Source organism: Aythya marila (genome assembly GCF_965140915.1).
Source record: "Aythya marila genome assembly, chromosome: 3".
Classification (NCBI taxonomy): Eukaryota; Metazoa; Chordata; class Aves; order Anseriformes; family Anatidae; genus Aythya; species Aythya marila.
This window is the reverse complement of record NC_139044.1, coordinates 16,418,359-16,431,870: the sequence shown is the minus strand read 5'-3', so window position 1 is coordinate 16,431,870 and position 13,512 is coordinate 16,418,359. Positions and strand designations below refer to the sequence as shown.

Here is a 13,512-nt window from a genome sequence, read left to right as displayed (position 1 = left end):
ACAAGACTGTTTTGAGGAGACTTTCTACTGTGTACTTTAAAACATAGTAAAATTTCACTCACAAAACTTAGTTACATGGGTACTTTGTTTTATAGTGCATTATATTCTAGGAAGTCTCATTAAAACACTCGCTTTTTTGTTAGGGTGGTTTGAGTACAGACTATTGCTGGGGCAGGGAAGGAGATTATTCTAACTTCAGAGGACACCAGAAAAATTGCTGGATATAATTTAAGATTAGTGTTTTCTCTTTCATAGAAAGAACGTACATACTGGGACATGAGTACAGTTACAGCAAGTCTAGGTGTGCTAACAAAACAGGACACATTCAAGTACAATAAGATTTTTTTTGCTTGAAATTAGAAACAAACTACATGAGATTAAAGCATTAAAATCATATTTCTCAATCTGAATAAATGTTAAAAAAAAAATCAAAAGAAATGCAGAAGTGCTAGCTCACATTTTTTTACCATGTTACAAAAGCAATTGGTACCCATGTCCATAAAGGCAGCAACAAAGAATGCTGCTTGTCTACAGAATAGTACTACTGCAAATTGGACTGCGTTTCAATGCTACTTGTAAAAACACCAGCTTTCAGAAGTTGGTATCTGTACAAAATTGCAGCTTATTTTTCTTCACTTCTGTCCCTTCAAAGTCTTTGTTTACACAGTAATGCTAAAACGCCCAGTTCTGTTATCCTGAGTCAACATATTGCCACTTTCTTTTTTGGTAGGTTGAGCTCCATAGTGTCAACACCTCACACATCCGCTTTAATACAGTCTCTTTCTGCAGAAATGGGCAAGTATAACTTCCTCCAAAAAAAAGTTTTAACAGTTATGATATTAGAATGGCAGGACTTTCTTTCTGAAAGGAATTCAGTTGTGCTGCAATGTATTAGATTCTATAGGTGGAGCAGAGTCATATAGTGTATCTGTGTCATGAGTAGGCTCTCCAGCAAGCGTACAGGGATTAGACAGTGTTCCAGCACCACAGTCACAGAAAAACCTACAAAGAAATAGAACTCTTTAGTTTTCCTGTTCACTTGCATTGCCAAAATTGCTTTATGTACTTGTTTGAAACGTACCTATCATGCCTAATGAATTCTACATCATGTCCTTGATGGCACTTCTTAATGCAGTTCACACATATGGCATTACGGTCTGTGGTGTTACAGGTATGACATCTGAAGAAAAATACATCACATTGCGCATGAATCAAAAACTGATGAGCTGGGAAAAATTGTCGGGGGGTGGGGAGAACAGTACTTAAAGAAAAGATATGAACAGGACTAAGGCTTGAGAATTTGACTTAAACTTGGATTTCATGGCACACTTTCAGTTGTGTGTTTTGAAAAAAGTTCTGCCATGTAATCACTTAGGGTTTATGTTCATAGTAACCATACCTTTCCCAATTCAGTAAATTAAAGGCAATGAAACTTTAAATTTTTTCTCTTGCAGGTGAGGGGAAACACACCTTTGTCTGTTACTGACATGGCAATTGTTAGGGGTCCTGCTAAAAGAACATGTGTGAGAGTCTATTTGAAAAACCATACTGTAGGTGAATAAAAATAAGTTGTTACCTGTAGAAGTCATGCATTGGATAGCTGGTGTAACTTGATATCTTATATAAACACTGGCCTCTACTGACAGCTTTTTCTATGGCATCTTGATTGTTCATTATTTTGTTATCTGTTAGGGAAAATAAAACACACTAATTACACCTCAGTCAATGAATACATTTACTTTTTATTATTATTATTATTAAAGATGTTAGTTTTTTGCCCACCCTTTTAAGAGCTAGTACAATTAGGAACAGTTAGTGTTCTGCCTGCACTTTAGTTTTGGCATTTAAGCACATCACATACTCAATGCCAAATGACAAGACAGGTGCCCAGACAGTGCAGTGCTGTCCTCAGACCAGAAATACTGCTGCTCTATGCACTTTGCACAAACCATCTGATAAGCCTTTGTTTAAATACTCTTTGTGAACTGGCTAGTGAAAACAGAGAAACCAGTTTAAGTTTTCTGTTCAGATGTCTGAAAATCCAATGTCTGAAAGCCTCTAGTCTACCACGAGGACTTTCATACACCCCTTCAAATAGAGAGGAAACCAGAATTAGGCCTAAAGTTAGGACCACCTCCAGCATTTAAAAGATGCGTTGAATGGATAGTGGACTCCAAACTCCTCCAAAATGACCCTGTCTCATGCACACTCCCTTCCTAGACATGGACATAGTAGGTATATAAACTATTCCTATTTTCTGAAAAAGTGATTTGGGATCACAAACGTTCATGCTTTTAGATCCTAGCAGCCAAGTGAGGCATGGATCTTTACTAGACTCTTGCTTTCAGATTTGTGACAAAAGATTTACTATTATACTAGCTTAGAGTGTGCATTAGAGATGAGCTAAAACCCAGTGACCAGTTTAGAAACAATTTTGAGACAGAAGAGCTAATAACAGTTTTAATAATAATAGCAAAACCTTAAGTTACATTTAAGAGTTTCTAGCTGACTGTCTAAAAATCTAAGATAGCTTAGCTTGGCTTACTACCTTCAGCTGAAAGGTTTAATTACAAACTCAGCTTAAAAACATAGCAGATCTGAACCAAAAAGTGTTAGAATAAAAAACCAAAATAGCACCAAATTAAGAAGTGCAAAGTGAACAAACAAAACCAAAGAAGGGCTCAGGCTCACCTTTCATTGTTACATTGACACCAGATGCTAGAAATAAACCTCCAAAGCGGTTGTTGAAAATCTGATTGCCTTCTAATGTTGCAGTTGCATGATTTGTTATTTCAATACCTTTTTTGGGTTGGGAACAGAGAAAAGCAAAGAAAGTGGGAATAGTTAGTTGTGCATATTTGTACCTCTCTCATAAGTTGTGAGGGTTGATTTTGTGTATTTTTTTTATCATAAGCTCAGGGAAAAAGTAAAATGACACAGCTGGAAATTGGACTCCGAACCGCTACAAAACTGAGGTTCAAATACTTGTGGAATCCTTTCAAAGAGTTACAGCCGGCATGCATGGTTTATGGCAGTAACAATATATTACCAGTTTATCTGATAATAAAATGCTACTTTTATCAGACATTTTCAAGGGACATATGATTTCTGGGTGTTTAACCTGCCATCTTCATGTATATGTGAAAGTTCTTGTGCACATAACTTACCTTTCTTAAAGTACCTTTTTATTATATATATACATTTTCAAGATAGGGACCTAAAAATCATTTAAATCTTAGCTTTTACTATTAACCCATGTCTTCCAAGTCATTTGTCCAGGACTGCTCCAGCAACCTATCCTTCCCCCCTACTACACACAGAAAACAACACCTTTAGAGACGCCTTCTCAGAAAACTTGCTTCTTCTGAAAAAAAGATGGGAGAAAACTCAAGAATGTGATTGTAGTTGAAATGGAATAGAATGCAAGACGTATGGAAGTCTGGTCATTAAGCAATAAATTACACAGAAACCGTTATTAAACGTTCTTCATCTCTTTTGGAGTCAGAAATGCTCATTTCAATAATTTTTCAAGTTTGCAGAATTAAAGTTGATCTTGAGATGCAATTCAAATCTTAAAATATATTTGCTATATGTTTCCTTTGTTTTAAAGCAGTGACAAAACATTCTAGACAGCTTTACCAATTACTTATAAAATAAAAAGGAAAAAAAAGTATTTCACAGAAAAATGAGAAGGCAGAATGTGCATTATTTTTCAACACACGAGTAATTACAGGACTACTGTAAAGATTTTTTGCTACAATTCTGAAATTGTTTCAAAAATACACCGAAGGATATCCTGATTGCTTGTGAAAATATCTAAGTACTGTGGGGTGACAAAACTCACAAAATTAGCTTCGTGAACAGCTTATCCTAACACTTCAAAATTTGATTTGAACAACACAAACCTGCAGCAAATCCATCGAATATTCGATTTTTCCTTAGCACAGGGTGGCTGTTGGTGCTGATAAGAACACCAGCTTGAGCATTCCTGAAGATATCATTCTCCTCCAGAAGACCTGTTACAGAACCAACAAACATTTCAGATTGTTAACATTTCCTTATCTGTAATCCTTCTGTGAAAGGTATTACTTTCATTTGGGGAATACCCATCAGTAGCACTGAAGTTAGTTAGTGATGCAAGTTTAAAGCCATTCTCAGTGTATGATCACATTAGGGTATTTTTTTTTTGGCATACATAGTAGAATTTGGAAATGCATGCACCATTACAGAAAATTCCTTTAAGTGCCATTTTATTTTTGTGGAAAGATTGAATCTTTTGACTTCCCGATCTTTTCTTTAATTTTTCTAGCATCTTTTTGTTCTTGTCTTCTAAAACTATCATCCTGTCAACACAAAGCTTAACTTGCATTTTTGTTATTGCAAGACTTTAAAATGTTTAAAATTAAATCTCATTTTAACTACAAAATATCAAAAGCTGTTTTCACACAACTAGCTGACAAACAATAGTCAGAAGATTTTGGAAGAGGACCATTTCTAAATCTAACAGGTGTACAAAGATTACTTTATAAATCTTTTTTTTTTTTTTTTTCCTTAAAATTTTTGACTCTGGCAAAACATGAAATGTTCATATGCAATATTTTGGCTAAGTAACTTCAATTCAATACTGTCTCAGTGAAATGGCGAAGCTTACAAAAACAGATGAGACAAAAGGACTGTCCTAAACAGCAATCTAACAGTCTTCTTGGATTAATTATCTCTCTGCCCCCCACAGAGTTCAGTATTAGTGATGTAATTAAGGCTAAAAAGCATTACTATGTATCTGTTATAGCTATTTTATTACTTCAAAAGACAAGAGCTAGTTTTCTAAAGAGCACTTTAAAAAGGACACAGCTTAATCTGAAATTGAACTCTTATCCAGAATACTCAGTACATGCTAGCAAGGGAAAAAATATACCTCTTCCCCCATTAAATATACAGATGCCTCCATCTCTTCCATCATGAATTTTATTTCTTCTTAGTGTAGGGTTACTGTCTGTTTTAATCCATACACCAGCCATTGCATTATCAAAAATTTCATTGTCTTCTATAAATCCAAGGCCTTAAATTGAAGCGTGGAAAAAAAAAAAAAGAAGAAGAAATGAGAAGAGATAATATTGCAGAACATAAAACAGTTCTGAATAAATGAGAGAAACAGACCTACCAGAATTATAAACAAGAATACCACCATTCTGACCTCCCCAGATCTTGTTGCGTCTTATTTTGGGGTTGCTTCCAGTTCTAGGGAGATACATACACAAAGAAGTCATTTAACACATTTTACTATTTCTCAAGGCCAAAGATTTGAAGCACCTCTGTAGAAATGCCCAATGGATCTCATTGTTTGGAAACCTGAATAAAATACTGTATTTTCAAGCAGGCAAACAGGTTTTAATTTTTACATGCTTCACAGGTCACACTTTCTGGTCAAAAACCAGGCTATATTAGAAGCAATTCTTTACTGAAGCAGAGGATATTCAGAAATACTGAATTCCAAAGAAGTTATTTTTAGAAACTGAGTGACAAGAACAGGATAAAATAGCACAACACCATGTCTGTTTAGACATAAGAATCAGAATACATTTTACCTTATCTGAACCCCTGAGTACATGTGATTATAGATGTCATTGTCTTCTAGCACACCATGTCCATTGTCATAAAAATAAACTCCAACCTAACATACAGAAAAATAAATTAGGAGTTTGAAAATGAAATATAAAAACACAAAAGAACTTTCTTCTTTTTTGCCCCCCTTCTAACATGCGAAGTAAAACTCACCTGTTTCCCACTATGTATTCTGTTTCTCCTCAAGACTGGAGTGCTCCCCGTTGTCACCCAGACCCCAGCCAAAGTATTGCTGTAAACTTCATTTTCCTCAATCACACCTTGTCCTTTTTCATGCTAAATACAAGAAGTATAAGAGTTGAGAAAAATTGCTAACTGCAAATATTGTTTATCTGGTTGCACCCACCATCCCCAACATAGATTCTTTACTGTGGAAATATAATTCCCTTCTATTTGAGTATATATTCACACTATTTTCTAAAAAAATAACATTACAATTTTGACTGTTTGTCATAAAATTAAGAACTCTCTGCATCTAAACCACCATATTTGAAGGCTCTGCAGTAGTATTTGCTAATCTCTGTAGCTTTTGCTAGAAGAGGTACTTCCCCAGCACCATGCGATCAGATGAAAGCTGTGACATGTGGCGCTTAAACGTACATCCACCCTTGTCCACCAGACTGACAAAAAATTGCATGTCACTTAAAGTGACATCTTTACCACATTTTAGTGCTTAAAAGCAAAGCAACAGTATGAAGTTATATCTGTTGAATGAGCAGATGAACACATGCAGCATTAGCTAAACATTTAGTAATTTCTGGTAGGAAAACACGCAGATATTTCTTTAAATAAAATCTGATATGGCTCAAGGTGGCCTGACAGCTCATTGTGCTTTATTCCTCACTTTTGCAGTACATGCCTGTACTACAACTGCAATGCATATCGTAACTTGAAGGAAAAAAAGTATCTCAGGTTAGTGAATGCACGTAAATGCGCAACACTCAAAAAAGCTGAATAGATTTCTAAATTTATTTTATTAAAAGCTTTTATCCAACAAGTGAAGTTCTGCCATCCTATTTTAAATGGTGTACTCTATTAACAGAAATAATTTAGGAACATTTGTAAGAGCCTTAATCTTTTAAACATGAGCACCAGCTTCAGCCTATTATAATTAACCTAAGAAATCTAGTCATTTTAAGTACAAACGTTTTACGTATAATATACACTTTGGCAATGTTTCTATGAACAGAAGCTAAGTTTGCATGCCTCCTTGTGGGTCATACTTACCACGTAAATTCCACCATGCTGACCATCATGAATCTTGTTGTGTCGAACTATGGGACAGCTGTTTGTTCGAATCTGTATTCCTGCTAATGCATTACCTAATAACAAAAATGGTATTTAATGCAATGCATATGCTCATTTTTCTCTGAATTTAAGATGCAATAATCAAATCAGCTTACCATAAATGTCATTTCCTTCAATAAGGCCTCTTCCATCACCAAAGATATAAACACCACCTTGATTCCCATTAAAAATTGCATTGCCCCTAAAAAACAAAAAAAATGGACATTACGAAATTGTTATAATAATACTACACAACATATAAAGTCTAGGACTGTATAGTACTCAGACTTTAAATAGTGTTTTTTTCCTGTGTCTTTTCAAGAAATATGCTCTTCCAAATACACACAGTTTATTTAAAACACACAGTTCAGTCAAACACAGATGGTAATCTCATTTTTACATATACAGGAATATTTTCAGTTCATTAGAAATAAATGAAATAAAGTTGCACTTTTCCCATTCCGATCAACTCTCTTATTCTAAGTAGTAAAATATCAACAGGGAAAACAATACCTTATTGTTGGGTCACTGTTTGAGGTAATCCATACACCTGCAAAATTGTTTGCATAGATTTTGTTCTCTATGAATTGTCCTCTTCCTTTTTCATGAACATAGATTCCTCCAGTCTGGCCATGATGAATTTCACACCGAACTACTGTAGGATTGGCATAGGCTTTAACTTCAAAACCTGCTATCCTGTTCCTATGGATGTTGCAGCTTTCAAAATAACCCTTAAGACACAAAACATACAAAGTTTCCTGTAAATGTCTTTTCTCAAGTGAAGGCTGAACATTGAGATGTTATTTTCTCCCCTCCAAACGCCATGGACATTTAAAAGGAACAGCATCAAAGCTGACAAAACATCAGTACTTACATGGCTAATGAGAACAGCTACTGTCACTATATCCTGTTTTTCCCCGAAAATAAAATACCATTTCAAAGACACTCTGTATTGCTATTTATTAGTACTGATTGAATTACAAGTAAAAACAGCACCTCAAAGAGGACCAAGTACCAGGTTTCTTTAGCAGCTACAAAGCCCACGCATCTATTATAAGAAGGACAGTATCAAGAAGACAACCTGCTTTTTTTCCTGCCACATACATATAAGAATATAATAAATTTGGGAAGAAGTGTCCTAAAATTCTTTGTAATGACTGGTCAGAATAAATGCATATGGATGGCTATGGGAGATAAGCAACTTTTCCAGTGCTTGATAGTAACCTCCCTTTCCTCAAGTGTGAGCTGCCAATGAATAAACACCCCCATGCAGTTACACACTTCATTTAGACACTGCAGGGATATTTGTCAATTATAAACAAGCAAGAATATATGCAGTTTAATGAAGAAATCAAGACAGCATGTGCTTTACCCTACTTTGAGGACTGCAGACAGGAAAGGGACTACATTGATTAAGCAAGCTCCAGAAAGTACTATAAGTGTACACGGCTGGCTCCTCAGGCCCGTGTGATAAGTCAAATGGAAAATGACTCTTTTTTGTAAATATTCAGAATATATTTCAAGAATTTAGGATTAGGTCTTGTCTCAAAGTGAGATGAGACATTTTCAGAGTTCTTGAAGATGCCGTACAATAACAGACAGGGAAATGTAAAAAAGATCTCTTTAGAAATACACCTGTATGCCAACAGGCAGCCTTCTGTGATTCTCATCCCCAAAGGAAACACTATTTTCCCCTTGTTGTTTGAAGAGAGGCTGTATATGAAACTTAAGCAGGATGACAACTTGGTATTAAAAAACCTTCGTCCTCTTCATGGTGGAATACATCATTTCAATTAAAATACTACTTCATGGTCTGGTACCTTTTTAATTACTTCACAGATTATCTTTGAGTGCCAAATATGCTGCAACTATGAAAACTGCTTGGGTACAAGAAAAAGGGTATATAAGATGTGCTTCGTCACAGAAGCCACACAGAAGCTGCAAACAGGGTTGCTTAATATAAAAAAAGGCTCTGTGATTAGTAACAAAGAAGGAATAAACGATCACAGAATCATAGACTGGTTTGGGTTGGAAAGATCTTTAAAGATCATCTAGTCCAATACTCCCTGCCATGGCCTGAGACCTCTTTCACTAGATCAGGTTGCTCAAAGCCCTGTCCAGCCTGACACTGTGTACTTCCAGTAATGTGGATGCATGCAGAAAACAGATTACAAAAATACCAAGTCTAAGCAGACTCAAAATACTATTTTTGAAGTAGAAAGAATCACAGAATCATAGAATTGTAGGGGTTGGAAGGGATGTCAAGTGATTATCGGGTCCAACCCCCTACCAAAGCAGGTTCCCTACAGCAGGTTGCTCAGGTAGGCATCCAGACAGGCCTTGAATATCTAAAATATATGAAAAGCTACTAATAAAAAAAAGCTTCATAATATATGAAAGCTACTTTTAAAACATTGGGAAGTAGTCTCCATACGAGATTTATTTAAAATACCAGGCAAGGCATTAGCTGTAGGCACAAAATGACAGTTACAATGACAGAAGGACTGCTGTGTGGGTAAGACAACACCGGTGTATCCCGTTAAGACCCGAACAGAGAAAGTAATTGCACGCAAACACACACCACAGTAATTGTAGTGTTGATGCCTCCACACGCTACTTAGCATACAACGTGTATGTGATAGCAAAGATCCTTTCCTGCAAAGTTGGACAAGATGAGGAGACTTTTTACATCAAGACTAACTCAGGAATTCATTGTGTTTGTGCTTTCTACATTTTATCTAGTCCAACAAATACTGCTTTGAAATATATTAGGGTTACATTTTTTAATTGATGCAATTTTGTTCACTGTTTTTTTCTCAGAACAACTTTTCTGTATTTTTTATATATTTTTTTCTTATTTCAAGGATTACAGTATTACAGAAATCCAGACATTTCACATTATTGTTTGAAAAATACAGGTATTCAAAAAAAAAAGGAAATCATGCAAATTTTAAGATTTCCTAAATATTTACTGAAACTCACAGTCTCAACAGGGCACGAAAAAGACCAAGATAGAAAGAACTGCTAAAGAGTATCTGTCTTTGTATTGACTTAAATAAATAAATAAATGTGACTGACAACATTAAAATATACACTCATAAAAATCTGCCTAAAAGTCTGGAATGGTCTCTATTTGAGAGTTGATGGATTTTATAAAAAAAACAAATGCAGCATAAAGAAAAACATATTCCAGATGCAAAACAAGCCCTTTATTTTTAGGGCATAGGAAAAATTTGCTATTGCAGCAAAAGGCCAACTGAATTTTTATGTACTCTACATAGAAACTGGCAAAAGCTTCATTACCATTTTTGGACTATGTAAACACTTCTTTAAAATGATCTGATTTGTAATATTTAAAAGAATGAGTGCTATATTTCTCATTTGGAAACAATGAAAATGAAGACCTATGCCTTGCTCTCGACTTCAAGTCATGAAATTATGTTAGCTTATTCTTACAGTACATTTGAAGGTTCTCTGTTGTTTACATACGATGATCAAATACAGTTTAGTCTGGCAACTTGTCTCAGGCACCTGGCAAGAGCCATCAGTGTAAGACACTGAGGGATGCCAGGGCCATTGCTGCATTTTTAATGCCTGTTTGTTCAATGTTTGGCACAAGCCCCAGCAAACAGCAGAATACTGCTGGTTTAGAAATAAGAGGTTAAGTTTCTACAAGCATCAAAACACAAAGAACAGTCTGAGAACATGAAAGTGAAAAACAAAGCACTCTTTAACCTTTCAGAGTCGGCACTGCGGTACAGAAACCCACGGGAAAATAATGTGTAGGGTAGGAATTTGGTACTGGAATGTACTTATCCTGCTTCACATTTACAAACAAGCGAAGAAAAATATGTACAGCCAAAAATATACCGCATGAGAAACAAGAGAAAAAGTAGAGAAAATGCACACATACGGTAGGTATGTAGGATTTGTATCTGAAAGATACAGTGTCACTTAAAGGATATTTACATTTTGCAATGGTGTTACATCATCATCTCTATGGCTGGCCTGATACAGAACAGAGGACTCTGAAAAAAGCAGGCTTTGAGATGGAAGGAGGCAGGGGGAAATCTTTCAAATGAATTTATGACTAAGAAGCATTTCAATAGTGGAACTAGGCCATTCTTAAGGATAGTATATTGTAAAAATTGACCTATTTTTCTTCCTACTTACTGAAATACTTCCCAAATATACAGGCCAATGCTGTTGCATTCCTTCCCCCACCCCCCCTTTTTTTTAAACTCTAAGTATCTCAAAGACTGCATTGCTCTGCACATTTAACCATAGTTAGTATGTGAGACAAGAGGATCATCCCTCTTATTTGCAGCTAAGATAAATATTAGCCACATTTTCTTTAATATGTTATTGTTTCTTTTATGTAAAAAGGAAAATGTCTGTGTATTCCATATTGCTTGTGAAACCACACTGATCACAGTATTAGGATAGTATAGACTGTGTATTCATTCTAGCTGGAAGAAAACAAAATGCTTTTGTTTCAAATGAATCAAGTGAGCACAATCTAGTTTTATTATTATTACTGTTTTTCAAGACATTTCAGTACTCATTTGCTAAACACTTCAGTACTTATACCAGAAGCTTATCCTAGCCAGATTTTCAACCAACCCTCAAGCCTACACACACAGACAGCTCCCCTCAGGGAATTACTGAAGCATTCACCTTTGCAAGCTTTCCTGTATCTGAGATCACTTTATTACATGTTTCAGAGCCTGTTTAAGTCTTGCAGGGATATATGGATATACATATCCACTGAAGTGGATTCAGAGTGCTTATACAATACATTAATACAGCTTAGATGAGGCAGTGGCAGCCTGCAAACACTGAGCTAATATAAAACAAAGACGTAATGTCTTAGGTTTGCCATCACTCTGCAAAATGCCCACACAACTACATTTCTAGAACACGTATAATGTAAAAAAAAAAAAAAAAATTAAATATATATATATATAATATAAAATATATAAAATATATAAAATATATAAAATATATAAAATATATAAAATATATAAAATAAAAAAATAATAAATATAAAATATTTATATAAAATAAAAATCTGCCAGAGGGCTGCTAGAAGGGAGCTCTGTGCTGGTATAACATTGCCCAATACAGAACAAATATGCTCCTTAGGACATAAGAGAGGATAAAGAAGTGCCTAACAGAGCAAAATCCTACCACGTTTAAATTTCCGCTAGCCAGAAGATTTTCACAGAATGGTTTAAGTTGTGAGGGACCTCTAGAGGCTATCTGGTCTAATGCCCCTGCTTGAGCAGGAATACCTAGAGCAGGTTGCCCAGGACGACATCCAGAGGGCTGTTGAAGATCTCCAAGGAGGGAGACTCCACAGCCTCTCCAGGCAACCTGTGCCAGGGCTGTGTGACCTTCAGAGGGAACCTCCTGTGTCCCAGTCTGTGCCCACTGCCTCCTGTCCTGCCACTGGGCACCACTGAAACGAACCTGGCTTCACCTTTCTATCCTTCCCTCAGGTACTTACAGATATTGATAAGGTCCTCCCTGAGCCTCCTCTTCTCCAGTATGAAGGTTTTATGCCAGCAGCAAAAATAACAGCAGTACACATCCTGATTAACTTATCGTGATACCAGGAAACTGAAAATTAAACTGCTAGAACTAGCACTGCATTGCTCCTTTATTCCTGCTTCCCCAACAACTTGGTGGAAAGAAAAAAAGCATGGGTAGTTTCTATACACAGTGCATCTTCTGTTAGTACTACCTCCAGACATAATTCTCATCAAAAACCCAACCAAGCCTGAGCTAGAATTAAAGCAACACAACAAGTCCTTACAAAAGCAGGAAGATACCCTAACTAAAGGAAGAAAGACCCACAATTTAGTGAGCGTAGACACACTTGGGGATCAAAATATGGATCTTCTAAAGGCAACTGCTTCTCTTCTTCCTCTTTCCCATGATAAAATATCATGGATTTTTTGGGAAGTTCACTATGTTGTGTTTACCATAGCTGCATTTAGTATTTATAGAAAATATGGACATCCATTTCCCAAAAGAAAGGCCTTATTTTTTACAATAGGAATCTGATACCTAGCTTTCTAGCTAGGTATCTAGATCTCTACCTATACCAACACTCCCAACACACAAATTGTAGAAAAATCTCACGTAAAAAGTTCATCAGAAAAGTTAAAGCCATTTAGTACCTGAATTAATACATCTAATTTAGGAGTAAGATTACTTTTAAATGTTGGGCTGTTGTTTGGAGCAAACACTGAGTGAGTATAACTTAAAAATTATTAAGTAATGCAGTTAGGTAACTGAACACACTAAATCTGGGAGGAGAGTATGATAATAAGATGAAATACACGGAGGATATGGAAGGAATGGTAGTTCTGAAGGGCATAAGATGAGTGAGAAAATGAAATGAGAAAACAGAAGTCCAGAATACACCCAAGTTATGTTTGTATTAATACGACTTGGGACTCATCTTTCTTGGCCAGTCAAAGCCATTAGTGTTCAATGCATGCATTTTTACAAGTATTATCTTTCTTGGAAACTAAGATCTACCAGCAAAATTACAACTTGGATGGTAACAGACATTTACTTACGAACAATAACAGA

The 13,512-nt window shown here is 35.7% G+C and overlaps 1 protein-coding gene across 2 annotated transcripts in view; it reads right to left on the bottom strand.

The window, feature by feature from the left end:
- Positions 1-224: 224 nt before the first annotated feature.
- The window catches only part of FBXO11 (F-box protein 11), a 72,789-nt gene continuing 59,501 nt past the window's right edge, over positions 225-13,512 (bottom strand). For both annotated transcript variants that reach the window (XM_082757472.1, XM_082757471.1), the window contains exons 12-23: positions 7,423-7,640; positions 7,026-7,111; positions 6,850-6,944; positions 5,776-5,898; positions 5,586-5,671; positions 5,162-5,238; positions 4,916-5,059; positions 3,906-4,016; positions 2,692-2,799; positions 1,577-1,685; positions 1,082-1,180; positions 225-1,002 (exon numbers count right to left, since the gene is read on the bottom strand). In XM_082757472.1, coding sequence (XP_082613598.1) covers positions 873-1,002; positions 1,082-1,180; positions 1,577-1,685; positions 2,692-2,799; positions 3,906-4,016; positions 4,916-5,059; positions 5,162-5,238; positions 5,586-5,671; positions 5,776-5,898; positions 6,850-6,944; positions 7,026-7,111; positions 7,423-7,640 — 1,386 coding nt within the window. In that variant the 3' untranslated portion in view covers positions 225-872. The remainder of the gene's footprint in view (positions 1,003-1,081; positions 1,181-1,576; positions 1,686-2,691; positions 2,800-3,905; positions 4,017-4,915; positions 5,060-5,161; positions 5,239-5,585; positions 5,672-5,775; positions 5,899-6,849; positions 6,945-7,025; positions 7,112-7,422; positions 7,641-13,512) is intronic.